The sequence below is a fragment of the Sparus aurata genome, chromosome 9, assembly GCF_900880675.1.
Source record: "Sparus aurata chromosome 9, fSpaAur1.1, whole genome shotgun sequence".
Taxonomy (NCBI): domain Eukaryota; kingdom Metazoa; phylum Chordata; class Actinopteri; order Spariformes; family Sparidae; genus Sparus; species Sparus aurata.
The window spans coordinates 8881639-8905541 of NC_044195.1; the positions used below are offsets into that span (position 1 = coordinate 8881639).

Consider the following 23903-nt stretch of genomic DNA (forward strand, 5'->3'; position numbering starts at 1 on the left):
CACTTTTTACGAACTGATCCGTGTTAACGTTGAGGCTCGCTCTCAGACCAACACATTCAGAAGATTGAATCAGGAGTCAAGGCGCCGTGAAGCTGGTTTGAATCTCACATGTGTCATTTTCACCTTGTTGTGTTTATTAGGTAGATTTCGTAAATCCCATCAAATTCTAACGTAGATAGAAACACATCTGATGAGCTGCCAGTGTGAACAGAACTATGGACCATACGCACAAATCCCAGCGGGGACGGAGGGCTCAGGACCCCCTCGACCTGAGAGTTGTCCCCGTCTTGCAATCATATCATATCAACACACTCATTGAAACACTTGAGCTTATTAAAGATGCAAAACATTTTGTTTCCCACCTTTATATACGCCTCTCAGAGTGTCAGCGGAGCGGTCAGTGTGTGTTCAGTAAGCAGCTCCTTTTGAAATCTTAAAAAAAAAAAGATGTCAGACATTTTTATTTACTTCTCTCACTTAATGAATTGAACACAGTTACAGTTATTTTGTTCTGTCCATTACCTCATGGTTCAATCTTGTACATTATCCAGTATAGTTCAACAGGAGTCATCTGTACTTTTGACGGCACCTTTGTTTTTCCCTTCCAGTTGCTCTCTGGGATTTTTTTGTTAATTGTCCCCCCGTAACAGTTAAAAGAAGCTAACCTGGACACCATCAACAACACAATCTGTATCTGAACAATACAGCATCAGATCTCCACATCCCTCTAAATACAAAATTCAAGCAATTGAACATTTGATAATTGATAAATGTCATGTAATAAACATTTACCCATTTAAATTAGATAACGAAAACTGCTGAAAAACACGTTATTTTGTTGACACAGCAGTTGGGCCTAGCACAGCTAGCCCCTAGGACAACAAGACAAAATACTGGAGAGAATATAAAAAGGAAAGCTTGTAATGTGCGTGTGGAAACAGATAGAGCCAAAACTAAAAGGCAAATAAATACGCTGCAAAAACCAGTGTGTGGTTACTTTTCTATATTTGGACCAATACTCTGACGCAGCCTCCTCATTTACTTCAATGAGAAAAAGACAGAAGGCTTAAATAACAGAGTCTTTATTGTCCCGCCCTGCTGCCTCTCAGCAGAATCCCACTCGCTGTCGGACCTCTCTGAGGACCGGTGCAGCCAGCTCCCGAGCTCTGAGGGTCCCCCGGGCCAGCAGTCCTTCCAGGTGAGCGGGGTCCGACCTCAGTCTCTCGATCTCCTCCCTGATGGGCGTCAACCTCTGGATCACAGCCTCAGTGACAACCTTCTTATAGGCGAAGGTGTCTAACCCTCTGGCCTGGGACACCGCCTCCTCCACACTCATCCTCGCCATGGCAGCGTGGATCGTCACCAGGTTAGACACACCCGGGCGCTTCTCAGGGTCAAAGGTGACCTCAGAGGTAAAGTCAGTGACAGCACGGCGAAGCTTGAGGGCGATGTCATCGGGAGAGTCCGTGATGGAGATCGTCGCCATCGCCTGGGAGTCAGATTTGGACATTTTGGAAGAAGGGTCACGTAGGGATTTGACCTTTCGCGTGGAGCCTGTGGGAGGAAGAACCCGTGATTAAAAAAGGGATTCCAAACAATATATACATTTCAAAATAAGACATCCTGCAGCTGAAGAATTTGACACATCAAAGATAAGAGCCCATCAGTTGAAAAAAAAACCTTTTTCTGTTACATTTATAAATCTCAGGTTCAAGGTTCAATGATCTTTATTCGTCACAGACACAGAGCACAGAGTACAATGTGCAGTGAAACGCACTTCAGCCCTCCAAAGATGAGTTTATAGCTGATAAGACAAAAAGAAAGAAAAAAAATAGCATAAAGATATCAAGATAAAATTAAGCATAAGCAGAGCAGCCAGGACAGCATCCAGTCTAACCCACGGCATCACAGAGGGACAAGAGAGACGCTCATTCAAAAAAATAATAGGAAGAAAATGAAATATATAAAATGTATAACAATGATGCATTTACATCTTTTCAAATTACAAAAGAGCACCGTCCTTCAATGCATCTTTTTTATTTCTTTGCTCAACCTTACTTAGGAATGCTAATTATAAATCAAAATAAATTGTAGGTGTGGAGCCTTCAGTAAAGTCGACAAAACCTCCTCTCAGGCTGTGTGTGAATCCAACAGTCTCAGCCACTCGCAGGGTCGGACAGCCTCGTTTGGTCTGATAGCCTTTGACCAGGGTCTAAAACTGAATAAGTGTGTGCGAATCTAGATAAACTCTGAGCTTCATTCTTCTTGAGTTCGTCAACTGAACATCGAGAGAACACTTAAGGGGGTTTACAACCGTACTTCAAATCATCATTTGGTTCAGTCGTAGTTTAACGCTGTAAATACATTTCCTTTAAATACAGTTCAGATTTGGAACATCTAGTGACGGATTGTAGCTGCCGGTAATTTGTTTTTATTAAAGAAATTAATTTTACAACATTTCGAAAAACTTAGTTGAAGTCTACTCAGATCGAAAGAAGAATCACATTTTCATTACTGCTGCCTGGTTTGTGTGTGTGTGTGTGTGTGTGTGTGTGTGTGTGTGTGTGTGTGCTTGTACTTGCAACGTAGGACTGAGTTTTTAGGCTACAGAGACATTTTATCTTGGTCTTCTAAGACTTGGATTTAAGAGTTAGGTTAGGGTAAGGGGCTGGGGAATGCATTATGGCAATCAGGGTTCTCACAAGTATAAAAGTACAAGTGTGTGTGTGTGTGTGTGTGTGTGTGCGTGCGTGCGTGCGTGCGTCCCAGTCTGAAGCAGACGCACCTCAGTGTGAAGTGATGAGCAGACTGTCAGAGACGGGATTTCCTTTCCTTTCCTTTCTTATTTATCAAACCCACACTTCGGCAAACTCCCAACCTCCGACTCTTTTCTATCCCATACCAAGTACCCCACATCCGTCCCACATGTCCCATCCTGTTTATCACTCCTGAGACGTCTTTCTTTCAGCCAAATTACAAAGTCTTTGAGTCTTTGGTCTGGTTCCAAAGGGCTGGCGGTGACTGGCAACTCCGCTTTTGCCAAAGACCAAAAGAGGAGATGGAATGGACCAGTCTGAGCTCCTGGCTGCTCCCACACGTGCATGCACGCACATCCACAACCCCTGAAGTCATCTCCAGGACATCCCCGCAAATCTATTATCACTCTATTATTCTGATACAAGAGGAAGAAAATATTTCTTTAATCAAAGCTGCCCTGCACACATGACTGACTCCATCTTCCTACAATGCTGATAATCAAGGAGGATGAAACTGGGATCTCATGTTAGCCGTGTGTGTCTGTGTGTGTGTGTGTGTGTGTGTGTGTGTGTGTGTGTGTGTGTGTGTGTGTGTGTGTGTGTAAATCTATGAGCACATATTGGAAAACACAGAGTACTCATTTCAGAATAAAACAGGTATAATGTAATATCGTGGGTGAAATCTTTGTTGAATGGCCTAATATCTCCCTGAATTTCACTTCAGTGTAACTTTTGACTGATGTCTCTGCATAATAGTAATAAAACAAATAATAAATAACATAAAACAACACCAAAAAAAGACACTTAAAATATGAGTTCCCTCATTTTAACCTCCTCCTGTAGGCCTGTCCCTGTCTGATTCATCACTGTCCTTAAACTGGTGACAGACAGACATCTTGTCATCTGAGGTAAAGACCTCTGAAATTACTTAACAAAGGAGCGCTTTAGTCAAATGATTCCAACCATGAACTGCCCCTGGCTCAAATCCAGCCAGCATCCTCTGTTCCACATCCTTGTTTCTCTTCCTCGTTTCCTGCCATCTCTACGCTGCCATCGCCATCCGATACAGGCATGAAATACACGGAGCAGAGGAGCAAGTTCAGAGAAAAAAAACAAAGAATACCAGAGTTGTTGAAAAATAACTCTGAAATAAAACGCAGCCACTGACATTTGTCGCTTTCCTCTTTGCTGTATTTTTCTCCCTCGGTTGATTGTCTGGAACCTGCTCATGACGTTTCATCACCATCCAGATATTTCAAGCAACTAGAAAAGGGTTTGATGACAGACAGGACCGTAGCGACACACTGGTGTCAGTCCCTCCAAGTCGCAACGCTGGCTTTCTTTCTTTGTTTGACAATCATTCGGGAGAAAATAAATCCACAGAGGGAAAGGAAAACAAATAAAACAGTCACAGGAGGAGGAAATATAACATGGCTACAAGATGTGTTGTAATCTGCACTGCAAAAACTCTCTCACAGTTATTTTTGTCTCTAATTGAATTCTGAGATTGTGCTTTTCTAGGGTGTGTGAAGTAAAAAAAAAACCAAAGTGTGTAAAGTGTATGTAACCTTGTTTCCAATGCAGATCAACTTGTTTTACGTTTCTTATAAAATCAAGTTTCTTTGCTCTAAACTGTATCAAAGCAAGGTTTCCAAATCATACAAACAACCTGCTTTCTATTGAAAATGAAATATTCTGACAGCACTGGGACAATTCTTTGTATTGGCTTTAAGGAAATAAAGTTCTAAGCACTCAATAATGGACAGAAATAATAAAGATGTAATTCATTTACTGAGCAGGGCGGCGGGTACAGGGAACAGGTCTCCGTAGCGGCCGTTGAAGATGCGAGCGAGGTCCTGAGCCAGCTCTAAATGCTGGATCTGATCCTCCCCGACGGGGACGTGAGTGGACCTGAGAGATGAACACAGAACACAACATGAGCTTCCTGCCCCCACCCTGACAGCACAGGAGATAAAACACACAGCAAGACGTGGGTGTAAACTGGAGACACTGCAGTCGCCGCTGGACGTCTTCTCAGTGTCCGTTCAGCATCTTTGCATCCGTCACTCGGGAGGAAGTAATCCATTAATTCTGTCTTTAATAAAACCCAGTGAGCAGCAGAGATGAGCTTTTCTCTGCTCCACTGACCCTCTCAGGAAATTAGATTTGGGCTGTTTGATGGTTGGATCAAATCAGAATAGAAAAGCACTGACGATATAACATCTGAATTTGTTGAGAAATTTGTAGCGCAAGTATTCATTTTCACAGCGGACACACTCCGCTCGCATCGAAGTCTACTGACGCTTCATCAGCACCAAAATCTGATACTACGGCTCAAATCAAACATCGGAACCCAAGTTAAACTGCTAGGTTTACTGCATTTTAATTATATTCAGGAGCACTCTGTAGTTTGGGGGGAAAAAATGGTAATCTGAAGAGAAAGATCTTCACTCACTGATTTTTTTTCTCTGCCTAAACAAACTCTCTTTGTTTTCATGACTGAATAAACAAGCTGACCTTAAAGGACAACACGGTTCATACTGTTTGACTTTGTTTTTATGTGGCGGACCCTGCCACATTTCTAGCTTTAAACAGTCTTCTGGGACCTTACTCTCCTCTGAGAACAGCTCATTTACTCAGTTATGGAAACAATAAATATGTTTTGCATCATCACCTCAATGTTATCAAGGTTATAGTTCTGAGTTTTAATTTCTTCTACAAAGCATACACAGAAAACACATTTTCCTGCTTAGTATACATGCTGATGCAGATAGTTTTGATTTTATTGGTCCAGGTTTTGAGATATCTGTTTCTTAGATTTCCGCCCCAGCCCCCAGACACTGGAGGAGAAAATGAGTGTATTTTGTTGCTCACAACTCTATAAATGTTGAAATTCATCAACGTCTCCATCAGTCTGAATAAACTAAATGACACGCTGGAAGAAATACAGAACAGTTGGCATGTCTGTGGATGGAGTCAGAAATCTCCTAGATGGATAATTACAATCAAAACTATCTGCATCGTCAGATATCACAGGAGCGAACTGAGAAATGTATGTACTGGCAGGCTTTTTTTTTGCTATATTGGATTATTGACTCAAACTTTCTGTGCCCAAGTCACACCAATCAACCCGTGTCTCTATAACTGGTGTTATCTGATGACTCTGTACATGTTTTTATATATTTTGATCTAATCCCAAATAAGATTTGGCAAACATCTTTATTACTTGTGAAATATTTAACAAATTTTTTCACATGAAACTTTGTAAAATGACATTCAAGCAGCAACATATGTGCGTAAACAATATCATGTGAACTGCTCCATTTCCCCTCGTTATCCTCCCTCACACAGGCTGTCATTCAGGGTGTTTGACGTGTCACACTTTAATTATTCCCACCGCCCAAAAACTGCAGGAACAGTTAAATACTGACGCTCCCTGGGAGGTTTTAGAAGGATTGTTTTAGGAAATAGAATTGCTTCTGGACTGGGAAATGAACGCGCGGGTCTGATACTGTAATATATTTTAGAACCGGTCCCAGATCCTGACGCTTCCCTTCTCATGATTAGACCACTGATGACAACCTCAAAAACAGTCAAACGATACGTAGCATCGGCTCTATGATAGAGCACCCCGGCTCTTTTTCCCTTCTGGTTAATGGTTTATTTAATATGCAGGCATTGATTTTATGTTTTATGATGTTAGCAGAGGTGGTCCGTGTCTTCTTGTAAGGTGACCCACCTCCGCTATAAAGTCCATGGAAAACCCTGCTGATACTTGTTTAGCACACACACCATCAATACCTGCAGTAATAAAAATGTGCATTAAGCAGTGCAGATCTTAAGCCACAAGAAACTGAAGTATGAAAGGATAGGTTCTCTTTTTCCGACCCAGACCTCACTGGAGTATAGTTTATGTCATCAGTTATAATCCTGCAAGGCACAACAGACAGCTTTAGCTTACAGAACCTGGCAACCCTGCCAGACCTGCTCATGTCGGCTAACAGGCGATTCTTTTTGGCGTCCAAACACAAAGATAAATCTGTGTTTTTAACAGGATGGTCACAGATGTTCGAACAAAAAAAAAAAAAAAAAGGCTGCATACAACGCTTTCTATGAAGACGTATTGACTCTGTTTTTCTCAACTTCACGTGTTACCCGAAGCGAAATGAGGCAAATAAAACTGCAGTGTAAGCAGAGTGCGATCGCACCGAGAGGAGAGACAAACTACCCTCATTCCAACAAAAAAGTTGGGACGCTGCGCACAACATAAATTTAAAGACAAACAGGAAAAAGGGAAGGAAATTCTTCTTCTTTTTTCTCCTTCTGTTTTACACAGCACCCCACCTTTTTCGGAATCTGACGTTGAAAAAGCATTTTAATATGTTTGTGTTGAAAAGCAATGTGGCCGACCTTTCACAGGCGCTGGTGTTCAGATTTACAGGGAAATTGAATATAAAAATAAAATGATACTGGGTACCACTGGTCAACATACGTACTTTGGACAGAGGAAAGAGGTTAGAACAGAGAACAGATTAGCAGACAAAGTTCAAGAAACACTGAACGGTTGAAACGAGGGTGCTCGATGTTGCGTTGAGAGATGCAATGGCAAAATCAACACACACAGTCCTACTTGTTTAGGGCTCTTACTTGTACAGGAGAATATCGGCGGCCTGGAGGACAGGATATGTGAAGAGACCGACGCTGCCTTCATTTTTCACTTTGCTCTTCATCTGAGGAAAAAGATAGAGAAAGGAAAAATAAGCAAGTTGAGATAGAAGAAAGAAAATAAATAAGGAGGAAGAACAAAAGAACGACAGACCAAAAAAAATTAACACAAGCAAAAATAAAAGCAGACGGGGTAAGGAGTGCTTAGACTCCACTTTTTCTTCCCCCCAGTGAGAACCATTTTCACTTTTACGAGCCATCAATTCTCGGCCAAACGTGATACGGATGACTTCGCGTGACATTTTCCACCATGTTTGAGATCAACTCATCTGTTGGGTAAACAAAAGGTGTTTTCTATGTAGCAACAGAGACCGACAACTGGGAACCGCTGGCTCTCTCACTCCATCTCAACATGTATTAAAACTGCATGTGGCCTGGGGAAAATGACTGTAATTTAAAGACTTTTGAAAAATCTGGCAGGTGGAATTGAAAAACAAAAGCATAAAAAGGACAATAGGGATGTTGGATACATGCAAGGAACTCGGAGGGAGTGGAAAAGGGAACAATCTTAATTTGCAACTATTAAACTGAAGTTAAGCGCGGACGTGGCAGTAATTAAATCCGCATGATTCTGAAACAGGGAGGGAGAGCAGTCGGTCCAATATATGACAACATTTAACATCAATAATAATCACAGCACATGTAATTTACCATCAAGTATTCATATTCATCTTCAGATTGCAGTTCGTTTGCTAAATGATTTGGCTGCAGCAAAAGAACTTTCAGTCACAGGAACCCAAGCTGGATTTTGAGGCGACTTTCTGTTCGTGTCCAGCTATGAAACACCTTTCATCTCCAGTTGATGATATATTTAGTCGGAAACAGATCAGACCACATCGAGTAAGAGGATATTAGTGTTGGACGCCAATCTGATTTCACATCTAAAAATTATTTGGCATAAGAGTCCAGGCAATTTGGATAGAATAATACATTTTGTCACAAACGTTTTTTTTTTTTTCACTTTTTCTTATTACATCTCTCAAACTTCCAATAAGTGATAAAAATGATCATCCACAAGTGACCAGTGGAACATAAACATCCAGTAAAGAGCAGAGAGCTACAGCACATACTGCTGCTGTCAAGGAAGTTACATGTTTGTTGGTCCAACATCGAGAATGAAGCGTTTCAGTCTTTGTCATGAAAGGCTACAAAGCAGGTCGCTCCCTCATACTTCATATCAGAAAGACACTTTATAGGAATATTCTCAAAACAAGATGTGTAGTTGATTAACAAATAATAAGAATATCGTAAATATACAGCTGTAGTCTTTAAGTCTTAATAAAATCATAACGAACAGCAGGAGGGCTTGGAGGAATCAGTAATATTAAGTTTAAACAGATGTTGTAGTCTGACTTGTCAAGCATCAACTCACTGTTATTAACTTGTATTTAAATAGCTAATAAAGACAATAATATAGTTTGATAAAAGGACCTATGACAGTTTTGTGTGTAATATTTATAATAGCATTTATATATACTCTCAAATTAAGCCAGTGTGAACTAGCGCCACAGCAAATAAGAAAGAAGGAGGCCAGATTACACACACAGCCGTTTTCTATTTGATCTAAACATAAATTAAACTGTCATTAATATTACTTAATACTCAAACCGTCAGTATTTCTTAATACCCGTAACTTCGCTGTTCACAAAGTGCAGGTGTGAGTGTCGCCTCACCTTCCACTGCGGCAGGTGACGGAGGCGGGGCAGGGTCGTCAGACAGCCGAGGATCCAGGAGAGCTCGGCGTGCTCGGACACCTGCAGGGTGGAGAGGGAGAAGAGGGAGACACATCCAGTGTGACTGTCAGGTAAATATTATCTGTTATAATCACCTTTAAAACTCACACAGACACATTCGTTAACAATGCTTTACTGCAACTAATACGTCTTTCATCGAACACCAAACTACTCAGGTCGAGTTCATACAGTACTTACATTGTTCACATTACTAACAACAAACCAACATTAGAGTCTCCAACACCAAGTGACAGTGAATCTAGATGTAATCATTTGTCCTCGAAGGAAGAATTTGATGTCACTGGGTTTTAGTTCAGTCTGGATTTTTTACTCTGTACTTTCCATTCTTATTCTGTTAAATGAAGGTACAACGTCGTCACCAGAGGCACAATGCTGCTCTCTATGAAGCACAAACCACAAGAGTAAAGTAAAGTACCTAATGTCAAGGGTACATGATTGATTGACTCCCAACCCTCATGGCTTTACACAACACCACAAAAATACAGTTGCAGCCGTCAAACAGTTCAGTACATTTTATTACAAAATGACTAATTATTTTGCAGCTTGGTCTTAAACAAAACATTCTGCCTCCTCTCCCATGCTTGACAAAGAAAATCTGCATGTAATTCATGATAATCCAAGCAAAAGAAATTAAAATACACTGAGGAGAAATTTCAGTAAAAAGTACGTCTCTTATAGCATAATAGTCAGGAAACAACATCTGCATACAGATGTCAATTATATGCCATATTTTCTAAGAGACTAACTAAAAGTCTAAATTTGGATGCAGGAAGTGATGCTATGACTCAAGAACAACAGATGGACTTTGTACAACACTGTTTGTTGCTCATGTGGAAGAGCTTACGCTATGACCATAAAAAAAAAGAGTCAGTAGAAGCTGCAGATAAAATTAAATTCTTCGTTTCTGCTGCGCTGTGTATTCCTGTTACTCCTCGTCTGGACTAGAGATTGTATGTATATGTTTAAAAGTCAATAAAAAGACTAATAATATAGGATTAATAGACAAATATTTATATATATATACATATGACAAATGCATTTCCTCATGCATACACATGACTTCTATATGTGTCTGTGTTGTATTTATTTAGCCCACTCATTAGTAAAAAAAAAAAAAAAAAAAAAGCTCTCACCACAAAGAGGCACCAAGAGATAAATAGAAGAAATCAATTAACCAGACAGATTAAACGAACGCAGATGAGTGTGTATGCGTGTGGTGAGGGACAGCTGTGGTCGAGGAGGAGGGTGACTGCCTAGCGCCTCCAAGTGGCACAGAGGAGTACTGACAGTCCATGCTTCTTCCCATCTGTCCTCTGCTTTTATTACAGACAGGTGGCACCTGGTCACACCTGTGTTTTCTGTGAGGGTTGTTATTTTTGCCATTTGGCTTCAGTTTTAGTTTTGAACAAATCAAAGAAAGAATTACCAATACAGAAAAATAAGAATCATTCATCAAAAACTCAGCTTCTTTTGTGGGGCCTGTAGGACACTGACATTTTCACGTTTTGAGCTTGAAAACGTTGGTACACGAAAAATTCAAGCACCTGATTTCTGGGTTTCTGCTGTTGTTTTTGTTTGTGTGATAATAATAAAAATGATAATAATGATAATAATAATAATAATATTCCTTTCCTTAATTAAATTGATTAAAAAAAACAGTTTTACATGTTGTTGTTGTGAAGAAATTAACAGGTGAATGTGCGCAGGTGAAGCACAATGTCTTGTGCATCTGGCAGTAGTAAATTAACTCCAACATATCCGCTTTCATGGAGGCTCTGCTTGATGTATGTGTGAGAGGGAGAGTGTGTGGGGATGCAGGAAATATCCTTTTGCTGCAGCGAATTAAAGTTTATGGACGCTGGCTATATTGCCATCCCTCTCTTTCTCTTGTCGCTTGAAAAGCATTCTGGGGAGTGTGACGTCAACACCAGACAGCAGGGACATAAAGCAGGATTTCAGGCTAACGTGTAGTGGGGCCGGTATTCATTACACACTGCAGACAGACAAGACATGGGGCAGATGTCGATGACAGCGCAGAAAGGGATGGATATGGTTTGAAGTGCAATAAAACGCAGATATTTAAAAGCTCGGGAAGAACAAGGCCTCTTTTCATGCTGCATGGCAAGAATGTAATGCGAGAGATATGTTAACATTACACTGATAGTGAGTTATCATACGGCCATCGCAACCACTCTTTAAACCTGTAAAGATAGGACTTCAGAGGAGAAGAGCTAACATTTGGCTCTGCTCAGTAGATCCACTTCACTTCCCTTTTGATACCACTGGCTGCAGCTTGCAACAGATCTGTTCTTTTTTTGGGGGTTTTTTTTCAATGAAGTCAAGTATTTTCTTTGGGCAGCCGTCGTATTTTTACATGTGGAGCAGGCGTGTTCAACAGGAGGGCTGCCTCGCTGCCAAGTTATGTGGCATAAAGCTAAATGGGAATAAAAATAGGACTGTGTGTGTGTGTGTGGGGGGGTGGTGGCAGACAAACACAGATGGACTGAACTTAAACGTCTCACACTCTTTCAAACACGCGCATACACGCGCGCACACACACACAGTATTTGTGCAGAGCGTACGGTGGAGATAAGGATCATGAGCAATCAAATAAGGATTTTGGGGCCGGCAGGCATGTCAGCAGGTACACATTGCAGAGCTGACAGCAGTAAAATAAACAGTCAGAGATGGCTGACTGTCTAAATATATACATTCTAACTACATAAGCAGAAGCATTGAATTGGTCAATATCTGAATTTGTGTTTGATAACCACAGTAATTGTGTGAAATACATGTGCAGACATGAGCTTAATATGCGTGCACAGGCAAAGGCACTTCATATGTGATCTTGTATGAATAGTACGTTTCTGCTCCTGTGTTATTCTTTTCTCTTTCCATTTACTGTAAATGAGGACACAGTAGTGTACATTCATAGCACACTAACGATGCACCACATGGGTATGGCAAAGTGAGAACATTTTAATTTAAAGTTAAAAACCAAGGCTTTGTTATGCTCATAATCTTCTTAACATTGCCATTGCAGTAAAAGTAAGCTGTAATTGTCAACTTTTTATATGACATTCAGCACATGTTTATTTTATGTTTTTTAAATGTATCAACATATAACTGAAATCTTGATCTAGCCCTAACCTTAAACAAACTGAATCCTATACATATATGGGGGTATTTAAATGTGTGTGAGTTTTCCCGTCTATTTTTTCCCCCACAAAAACAGGGGAAAGCAGCACATCATATGACTCATCAGGTCACATCCAGAGGAAGGTCTTAATAACAATCTGATTTAGACACGTTGTTTCCCCTGGGCTGATGAGTAGCTAAGGAGTAAGACTTTTTTTTATCTCTGTTGAGAGTTGCACATGCTCAGTATTGATCAGGCAGCTGGCAAAGATCGGGTAGACACGGAAAGCACCGACAATCTTAAAGAGGTTGCTCAAACTCAGCACTGACTAAACAAGTTTCAAGTGCTGCTTGAACTGGGTTGCATGGAAAAGTATTAACAAGCCAGCAGCCCTTACCTCAACATGCATCATAGCATCACCCCTGACAAGGGGAACAATTGCCAGAACTGGAGGTGATAAACCTCTGTGATTAGTGCTACCTGTCCCGGGAGTGAATGCCGATTGTACCCTTTCAGACTGAAGACAAAAGCCAGATGTTAGTGTTTGTTATTGGGGTTCTTTGCCCGGTGTGAAATGACTGTTTGACGAACAGAAAGCATTTCCTAACCAAAGAGCTTCTATTGCCTAAATTAAAGAACAGACGTAAACCCTGGATTCTGGTGTGACAATCCTGGACTTTCTATGCCTCCCTGCAATGACAGAATGATTCATAAATGCATTGTTTCATTTAGTCAAAGCAATGCGGTGCTGGCACCAAAGATAGTCATAGTAAGAGCATGAAAAGAATGTCAAATTAGTGTCCATGGAAACAAATACTGCAGATTATCTTTTGTGACAATTTGATGAACAGCTATGATACAATGTTGCAATTTCATGCCAGGCAAATAAAATCCTGTAAGGATCGTGTTTATTGTTCTTTTATTTATTGTTCTTTTTTTCTTTTTTTTTTTAAATTGACCAACTAAAACCAGCTGGGAAAATCTAAATACTAATCTGAATGGAACACAGCAGACATCCATCATTCCTCTCCTGCGCACCTGAGACTGCTGGAAGAGTATTGCTCTCTCTGGGTCAATGCCACAAGCCAACAGGCTGGCTGCCATGTCCAGTATGTTTCTCCGGAGGTCGGCTGGGTCCTGAGGCTGGGTGATGGAGTGCAGGTCCACAATGCTGTAGAGCACTGAAGGATATTGGTTCTGCAAGGCCACCCAGTTCTCCAGGGCACCCAGGTAGTTGCCGAGGTGAGGCACCCCAGTTGGCTGGATCCCTGAGAATACGCGGCCACCTTCTGGAGACTCCTGGGAAAGAAAACGGGTATGCTCAGGGAAGTTTTATTGGCACACTGTCAATTTTCAATTTGTGAAAAATGGGTTTTGATGGTGTCCTGCTGACCAAGGCTCTGCCTGATTTTGAGGAGGACATCTCTAGTATCTGAAACATGACACGTTAAAGACATAAAGCACCTTAAAAGATGTTTCATAGTCTGACCCACACCTTTATTTGTGCTAGTGCCATACATACATAAATCATGTCTTATGTGCTCGGCATAACAGTACAGTAGAATGCAGTCATGATATGTTGATTTAAGACTAGATAATGGACGGGAAGAAAAACTCATCCAAATGGTGAGGAGACGGTAGGATTTGGAGAGAGAGGGTGAAGGAGAAAAGGTGAGAAAGTCACAACTAAAAAGAAGCCTGCAGAGACTGAAGTGTCAGTGTTAAACTATTGACAGGTTGGAGGCCAGCAGTGGTCATGCTTGTATTACTGAGATGCTAACTCCATGGCTAACACCTCTGTTCTCTCCCAAACACATCCGGCACAAAGAATGCATCACCTCCCTGGCCAACAATAATAATTAGCATTCGTCCAGCCAAGCTCAAGGCCTCTGTTACCACATCAGCGAGAAACACTAAGAGGGGAGGTGGAGGCAGAACCACAGAAATATCAAATAATCCATACGACATGCAGCCCACCATACCACCAACATTACAACAAGGACCTTTTTTAACAGAGCTGGAGCGAGGACAGCAGTGGGCTCCTCATCCCCTCTGGGAGAAACGGGGAGATCACTCGTTGTGTTTGGATCATTGGGCAAACATTGTGTTTCTCTTTCTGCAGAGGCTGGCCAGGCCAGACCGCCTCATTTCATCTGGCAATGGCCCACTCCACTGAACCTTGGCTTTCAATTGGCCCTGCTGAGAGAGTCTTAACCACTGCTTGTGGCACCAAGCACCACATGATACAATTAGAGGGCAAGCAGAGCGGCACCTGTCATGAGACATGAAACCGCAATGGCATCCAAAACCTAGGGCTTCTTCACCAAAGCCATTACACAGTAGATTAGAGCTTTGACAGAGCAGAAAAACACAAAGACGCAGACTAGAACTTGGTGTTTTTGTTGAGCAGTTAGAAAGACAAAGTGTTTGGCGCCTAGATGACACACATTTGCCTGACCACCATGGAGGCCGGGCCTCAGTTCCCGGCAGAGGCGTAGTGCTGTGGCTTGGCTGTGCGCTCTAACTTTCAGGTGAGGGATCATATCCTTGTTGGGATGGTGAGGTGGAATATGTTGCAGATATTATATGAACCTTCCCGTGGAGAGGGATTACAACTACACAAAGTCTACAAAATCCAGGTGGGGCTGAGGGGCCAGCAATGCTTGGACTTTTGAATATACTAAAAATATGTTCAGCCTGAAAATAGCATTGTATTTACAAAATTGGAAAGTGTTGTAGATGTGTGCGCTACAGGTACTGGAGCTAAGATGAACTACAAATCAGGAAATGCAGTTTTGTAGAAAATAATACTATACTTCATGCTCAGCAAGATAGACAAATCTATGACTACTCTTAGTGATTTTAACACCACCAAAATACCAAACAGAAGTGTGACATGCATGTGAACAAGTCTAATTGTCTACAGCCATGTTAGCAGCTAGGTGTGTGAGCCTACATTTGGGCATAGCAGGTCTTTTAACTAAATGCTAACAATGACAATATAAAAAGTACTGACATTAGGCGGGTACAATGTTAATCATGCTCAGTATCTTATAGCTTTTAGCATGCTCAAACCCAAAGTGCATCTGAGAATGATGGAAATGTCACTGGTTTTAGAGGTATTTGGTTGTAAACTAGAGTATTTGACAAACTGGCACCTGATGTCAAGGGACACCAAAAACGTATGATTCATCCTGAAGGGAACATGAATGTCTGTTCAAAATTTCATGGCAATCAATTCAGTAGGTGCTTCTTAGTTTATTAGGATCTCCATCAGCTTCTTCCACTTCGGTCTAGACTGAGATTTTTCAGTGTAAATCAAAGTGGTGGAACGACAACTCCAACCAACTGACGCTGCCATCCCTAGAGCTATGTTGCTGGCTAGTAATGTAATATATGTGCCTATTTGGTTTGAAGTGCAGTGGCCTTTGTGGCTTTATTAACAGGACAGCTCAGCGGGGTGACATGAAACGGACCAGAGACAGATGGGGTGGCATGTGGTAAGCAGCAAGGACCACAGGTTGGCCCTGAGCCCTGGGTCACAGCAACAAGGACAAAGACATGGGACCCCTGCTCTACCAACTGAGCTGCTGGGGCTCCTGACTGCAGCAAAAGTTGAGTTCAACGACCCAACATATTGTTTGCCCTAGCTCTCTGCGTGCCAACACAGTGGCCTCTTTGAAATAAATGAGGAGGGTTAGGCAGTAAATTGAGTCAATTTGCAAGAGAGAAATAAAAGATGGGTTTAACAATCGACAAAACAATCTTACCACATGGTCTGGAACTGTTTTTGAGGTTTTGATTGCGTCACACAATTGTCACTAATTTGGCCCAGTTGTCGAGTATTTTGAGGACCATTCATATTGTTTATATTTTATCAATATTACTTAAATACTAGTTAAATAAAAATGTTGAAGAAACCCAAGAAAGAGGTCAAATATATACAGTGAAGGGCAAAGATGTTGCATTGATATCCTAAATAGTAGTTTGGTCACTTAAAGAGGTCATATTGTGCTTTTTGTGTTATTGCCTTATCCATATTGTGTCATGCAGCATGTTTGTGATTGTAAAAGGTCTGCAAAGTGAAAAAGCCCAAAGTCCACTCCTGCACTGCCTGAAACACCTGGTTTGAAGTCAAGCCTTTACTTCTCTAACTTACATGTGTCACTGTGTAACAGGTATTATATAAATATATATTTGTAAATATTCATTATAAAACATATACACTTCAGTCAGTCAGCAGACAAACAGTTGCTGCTGCTGTAGCAACATCCTTTTAGATCACACTACCTGGCTCGCCATGACCCGCCCTACTCTGCCTCTGATTGCTATAAATTAAAGTAAACCTATTCTATTAGGACCCCCCAGTAAAAGTATGAAAATTTAATTTCTATAATATGACCTCATTGAACTGTATCTGTGGACTCCTGCCGGATGAAAAAGTGCAGAACGTTGAAATCATCAGCTTTCAATCAAATCTAAACTCTCTCCCAATTCTCTCATCTAACAAATTGTTTAGAAATAAACAGTACATCTTATTGTTTATAAATCGTTGTCAATGACTTTCAATGAAAATGACCCACAAATCTGTTAAGGTTAAGTTTGTGTTAGCTTGCCGTGAGATGTGATGATGGGTTGTAAACAGCAACAGCTGGACAGGGCAGAGCGTTTCAAAATGTTCCCCCATAAAACCCATGGGATCTCTGTGTTATCACCTCAGATCTGACTGGCGATCATATGTTTCCCGGCTGCACTCTTCAAGGTTATCATAACTAATCATTAAAAACCTGAAGCTTTCAGAGGATATCCTCTTCAGTCACTGCTGAGAAATCAGTTATCTTGACAGCTAGCTGAACACCATCACATTCAATCTGACTGAGGGACAGGCTCGGCACAGCCTCTGAGATCAGATAACAGCTGGGCTCTCACCAGTGTGGCCCAGAGCCTCTCCATCTCTCAGCCCTGAGGGATCAAATAACAACTGTTCTGAGGCCAGCCCAGTCCACAAAGTCTCCATCTACTGGCCTGAGGGAGCTGGTTGCTGCATGGCAAGAGGGAGGCAGGAAGGAACTGGGTGCTTATGTCATTACCGACAGGGTAATTGCACTGGAGTGCCATTGATGCTGAGAGCCTCTTAAGAGGTGTCAGGATTGATTTGGGTGCGGACGGGGCCCCGAGTCTGGCTCATGTGTGTTCTCACCTCGAGCCGACACGCCAAACGCATGTTCCCCCTCTGCTCCATCCCCCAGGGGAAGCCATTAGCCATGCAGACATGGTAATGGTGTCATTTGAGCCAATCGAGTGTCAAATGAGAGTCAACGCCACAGCTAACTAGCCACTGGGCAATCGTGCTATCACGCATTACGCTACACACCTCCATGTTACTTTTAGTCAGAGGAAAGTGTCTTTAAACATGTGACTCTATAGCTGTTGGGAGAAAAAGTAGGTTACACAAGGAAGTAAATCAACTACTGTGTGATGACAGAGGAGACAGCAAATGTTGTAAAGCAATTAATGTGTGTAATGAATACTGCACTGCAAGGCCAAGAGTAATAAAATATTGTCATCTAGCATAGTTTGGCCATGGACTACATTAAAGTGGATTTATATCAATATTCACATAGTTGCAGAGTGCTTGACTTCATGTGTTGGAGGTAAAATGACACCTTGTGGCTTGTAAAAAAAAAAAATACCAGTAAAACAAATCAAATACACTTTAAGCGTTTATGATCACATTGAACGCGTTTTTACAAAAGAGAACACTGGAAATGAAGATTTATTTTATTTAAATTTGATTTTGATTACATTTTCATTCTTTACTTTGCTCTTTGCTTGCTTCTCTCTGTTCAGAACAACATCCTGGACAGACGACATTCTGCTCAAACTGTTGTCTAAAGTAGAGTTGTTTATTTTAAGGCAGAGGACTGTTGAGAGACGGTTTGTTGGACTGAAATATTTGAAGCATGTTGCACTTTTGGCCACACCTCTCTAAGTGATGTCACAGCAGGTGTTTTGCCTTTGAAAGGGAGCCAAAGTCACACCCCTTCCAGTGGACCCTATGGGATCTTATTTGGAAATAGTAGTCAAAGTAGTCAATGGAGAGAGACAAATACTATTCTGATCCCGCCTGACCTGTGTCATGAATCACAATTTGTCAATTAAAAAGATTACTTGCTAGATCAATAAAGTCGCGGTTTGTCAGTAAAATAAAGTAAAATATCATCTAGATTTTTGTTAAACTGCTCAGTGAACTACATCGTCTTGCTCAACGCGTCATGGCCACTAACTCAGCATAGATAAGGCACTAAAAAATATTAAAATTCACAATGCATCATTCCATTTTGACAAATGCAGGGATGTGAAAGGAGAGTTGGTCAGTTCTGTGAGCTGCTAATATACAGGACCAGCTCTTCAATGTCTATGTTACAGGTTTTGTTGACTGTTTGATGGGACAACATCCCTAATATGACTGTTGGCTGTGTAGTCTTTATAATTACGTATTTACCCAGTCTGATATTTCAATAGTTTGATAACAAACTGATGTTCTCAAGTCAAAAAATAATATTACAAACATTAAATGTGTAGTTCATGGCAAAAGTCAAACAGGATAAAAAATTATTTGTCTCTATCAATTAACTACAATATATATCTTTTCTTAAATAAGGTCCCATGAGGGAAACCGGATAGGGCGTGACTTTAGCTCTCTATAGCTGATAATCAACACCTGCTGCAACATCCCTGGTGAGGTTGTGGCCAGTGGTGCAACACACTTGAACACGTCAGTCCAGTCCAGAAGCCATTATCTGTCCTGTGATTCAATGATCCCATGGGGAAGCAGATGTAAACAAAATGGAAACTGACAGTGTGCAACTTGCAGGTGGCTAAACTGAATGAGAAAATAGGAGACAAGAAGTTTCACCCAAGTTTCACCCAAAAGCAGCATTCTAGCTAACATTAGCTTCAAGGGCTAGAATGTTTACTGTTGCTTGGCAGCCACCTTCAGCTGCCAGTATCAAACATGAGACGAGTTTGCGACCAGTTCGGGAGTTTTAAGACTGGATCTTTAAAGACCTCATATCAACAGATAATCTGGTCCAAACATTGGTATCAACCAAGGTCCCACGCCAGATTTCTCCTCTGATTGTCAGGAGGGGACAATTTCTATCAAATTGGCCCAAAACTCCTGTCGTCAAAGCCCAGTGGACAAGTTCTGTTCGACTGTAAATTGCTGTACTGGTGCCTTGAGGTACATCAGCATGCTAAAATGTATGGATTAGCTCTGTAATGAATTTGAAGCTGAGGCCGATGGCAATGTCGGTTTTGCGGGTATAAAGTCATGAAGTATAGGAAAAATTTCAATTTTGACCTGATAATAGCCCCAGATTAAAGTTTCTAATGTACTATGTCTCATGGAAATCCATCCAAATAGTGGTGGGCAACGATTTAAGATCATAATCAAACTTGAAAATGTCCACAGTCTCCTTTTCAGGCTATTCAAAGAGATTGTGGTTTTTAATGATGTCTTACTTCTGTTTCAAACTCCACATAGCCTCATTGGCTAGCAGATATCGGCTACATGAACAAACAAAGTGATGACTATGCTGACTGCACAAATTACATCCTGCAGCTCTTCCTTGGGTGATGTCAATAATGCAATGTGAGCTATAACTAGCAGCTTGGCAGGTAAAGAGCTTGTGCCAGAAAGAACTATCTGTTATGCGATGCTGTGATTAAATGGTGAACCTGGAGAAAAAATATCATGATATTGCCCACCACAACATCCAACAGTCATCAACACATTTCAGTCTGGACCAAAAAGTTCAACCTCTGGGCAACTAACTAGCTGGTAGAACCACATTGCCATAGCTAGAGCCAGGCCGTTAGCAATAGTGTCAATTTTCTGGACATTGAGATTTCTTTGAGACAAACATTTGAGCAACAGTGGGCAGGACTTGATCCTCAACTACCAAAATAGAAAAATAAAAGAAATAAAAAAGATACAATATTTCCTTGTCCAGTATAGTTTAGTAAAAGAGTAAATTTATGGTCATGTTCCTTTCACAATTTTTTCTCCGCCAAACCCTTTCACAGTCATTGGATGCCTGTTGATAAAAGCTAGCAGACGCGAGAAACACTGGTTGTTCTTTCCTCATATTTAACACTGAGCGGTTGACAAACTGCATCGTTGCTAAGGTGGCGAAAGCTTTCTTCAACCACGTCTGCCATATGCTGGATGCATTACACACCACGTGTGTGTGACATTAACAGCAACAGCTAGAAGGATACATACACTAAAAGGCCATGTTTTCACACTTTCAGTACCTTTCCGGGAATATGTGTTCATTTGTCTGTGTGCGTATGTGTGTGGTAATCTCCATTGGGACAGAGGTCGTGTGCAAACATAGACGTATGTCCACACGTGTCGGAGTCTTTGCCTACATCAACATCGGTTAAGCTGTGAAGGTGTCTGTCCATATGAATTTGACAGCTCACATCAAGTAACAACACTAGTGGAAAGAATATATCAGACAGCCCATCAAAAAAGTATTAACATGACCAGATCTATGCACAAGCTGCGTTATTAAATGGAAAACAATGGTGAACTGAATCCGATTCACTTCATTTAAGACAAATAGACTGTCTTCTTCCTGTGGAATCATCACTGTGTTTCCCACAATTCCAGAAATAAGCTTCTTCCAGGATTCCATGGAAATAAAATTTGCCTCGTCTTTTCAACCTCCAGAGCCCTGCAACCACTTCAATGAGGGAAGTGAATGTTATGCCTGCAGATTCTTTTCACCAGGTTTGCTAGAGAACAATTAAGTAAACATATGGATCCTCTATCATTTTCATATCGGCCAATACATCAATATTAAGTGTTGAATTACTTCCCTGTTAATGAAGTTAATTTGATCCTGCATTGTTCAGCACTTCGTAAAGTCTGTCTTAAAATGAGATCTAGGAATTACCCATTGATCCTCATTCTAATTTGTAATCAAAATGACTGAGTTACCACTGTGATGGTACATGTGCCTACACTGTAAATAGTAGGGATGTAACAATATACCGAATTTTGGATGCGATTCCGTCATGGGACTGAGACGATATTTACCAACATATCTTGGGGTCATTTTGCTTGTAAAACTCATGGATCTAACAAGGGAAATCAGTATGAATGCATTCTCCTGTTTCCTTCACATTATATTGTTCTGTCTGAACAGCAGAGTGCCCAATCATACTGCTCAAGAAGACTCGTTCTCATAAAACTCGCCCCACTCCACCTCTGATTGGTTGGCTTCATTGGTTTTATTCCCAATTCTTCACTTATACTGTTAGCTCACAAAGACACTCTGTTATTGTCTGTTTTCCACAGTGAACATTTTTTTCATATACTATGACCTCCTCACACCGACACACTGACGTCTTCACTCATTCTCCAGAGCCGTTTTTTGCTGTCCCCTGTATCAGCTCGGCTGCTGGCAACTTTTTAAACATGCATAGGTCATGGCCGGCTACTTTTATTTTACTAAAGAAGGAGAGCAGAAGTACCTTAAGTGAAAAATTGTATACACTGTATGCAAAATAATAAATACAGAACACATCACATTTATTATTCAAGGACATTGTTCAAGTCATCTTTTCCTTTTTATATCGTAGTATCGTACCATTACATTCCTAGTAATTGGCTTTAGTTGTTAGCAATGGTCGCATGCAATGACAGCTACTATAAAAACTGTTGAAGAACTTCTCCGATGCAACACAATCTGTTGATCTTTTCCTCCTTGCAGTCCTTCTCAATGACAATGTTAATGAGAGGTGGAGCAAACACAAGTATCAATATGCTGAAGGGGTTTCTACGTTTCTACGGCCATTTATAGGTAACTGTAAGAGCTGATTCACTTTCCCCAGTTTCCACACTGGTTGAGATTTATAAACAGAATCAGGAATGCACACAGCTCGATAAATCAGACGAAAAAGAATGGCATATTTCTGTCTTTGTGCACAGATTTAGTCATGAAAGAGTTTCAGGCATCTGACCCCTGGTGTAAAGTATCCACGAGATTCACACAAGTGAACTGCAGACTGCATGTGCGTCTTTTAGTAAAGCAAACTTTTTATAAATCTGGCCCTTAAACGGAAACTCATGGCCTGTCTGAATACTATTCTCGTAGGCTTAATATGTTTCTTTCATTCAGTAGTTGATTGTTTTTGCTTGATGTAACTCACCTTCCAGTAGCTGTCACTCTAAAAAAAAGGTTTCATTCAAGGTGTTGCTAAAGCATGCTCAGTAAAAAGGACATGTTAAGCTCAGAACTGACTCACAATGACCACTGGCATGTCCAGACCCACATTTACATTCCTCTCAATGTTATTAATCACAGCCGCGGTTCAGTGGAGTTAGAACCCGCAAAACAGTAGATTTCTCTTCTCAGGCCTGTTCTGGGCTTCTTTTCGGGGCTCATACATCATATCAGAGCCTGGGAGTCCCGGAGTGGCCCACTGACATCTCTCTCACCAAGGGGCTGATGAGCGGGCCGACGGTCACCGCCATTTAACCGCGCCAATTTCAACACATCTCAAAACCACCTCGGGGATCGTCACTGCTTGCCCCGCTGTGAATTACCATCAGCTCTTTGTGGGCCGGGGAAAAGCTCCCGATCTGACCGGGGCTGCACCGAGACAGGCCAATGGATGGAGGACTTTCATGGCTCTCCCGCTGGGCATCAGACACATAAGATCCAGTGTTCCTCCTCTGTTCTAGGCACCCGCACCCCATTAACACGGGCATCATGCTGAAATGCACCTTGACACGCCTTCCCCCACTCCTCTGTATCTTTCTTCATCTCTGTCTCTTTCTCGCTTTGGGACCTGTTAACGCTGGCGACCAGCAGAGCTGCACTTCAGTGAGGTATCAAGTAGGAAATGGGGTTTACTGTATTACCCCCCCCTTTATCCCTAAAAGCATGTGCGCATATGTGTGTGTTTAGCCAATGTGGGAACACACCACAGCTTGAAACAAAGTGCATTTGACCACAGAGAAAACACGCACACACATGAATGCATACAAACTCACTCGCACAGGCAACAAAATTACGAAATGCAGTGGTGGATAAGAAAGGAGAATGAAAAAATAAAAAGAAAGTGATGGAGGAGGCAATGTGGGAAAAAAATAAATAAGAATAAAAGTGTGACTTTCGCCCAGTCAAGACTTTGGCAGTTTTTTTTCTTTTTCTTTTTTTCCTCCCAGTGAGTGTGTTGGAGGGGGAGCAGAGGGGAAGGCCCAAAAGGAGCGTTTGATTAAATCTGCGGTTGACGTGTGGGACAGGTGAGATTGATGAGGTTCCTCTGAGTTTCACACTGTGCGGAGAGCGGGGGTACAGGAACAGAACGTTGCAGTGTGGCGGGCCAGGGCTCGGGGCCCACTCGCGCCGTGGGGTCCCTCGGCTGATTAATGGTACTGGAGGCCCTTCAAAAACAGCACTCCCCGCAGACAGGGCCCGACGGTGCTCCAAAAATAACCAGGAGGGG

The 23903-nt window shown here is 41.5% G+C and overlaps 1 protein-coding gene across 1 annotated transcript in view; it reads right to left on the reverse strand.

Moving 5' to 3' along the window:
* Positions 1–444: 444 nt before the first annotated feature.
* wars2 (tryptophanyl tRNA synthetase 2, mitochondrial) overlaps positions 445–23903 on the reverse strand; it is a 31292-nt gene continuing 7833 nt past the window's right edge. The window contains exons 2-6 of the mRNA XM_030427391.1: positions 13413–13673; positions 9155–9235; positions 7404–7486; positions 4549–4667; positions 445–1554 (exon numbers count right to left, since the gene is read on the reverse strand). Coding sequence (XP_030283251.1) covers positions 1106–1554; positions 4549–4667; positions 7404–7486; positions 9155–9235; positions 13413–13673 — 993 coding nt within the window. The 3' untranslated portion in view covers positions 445–1105. The remainder of the gene's footprint in view (positions 1555–4548; positions 4668–7403; positions 7487–9154; positions 9236–13412; positions 13674–23903) is intronic.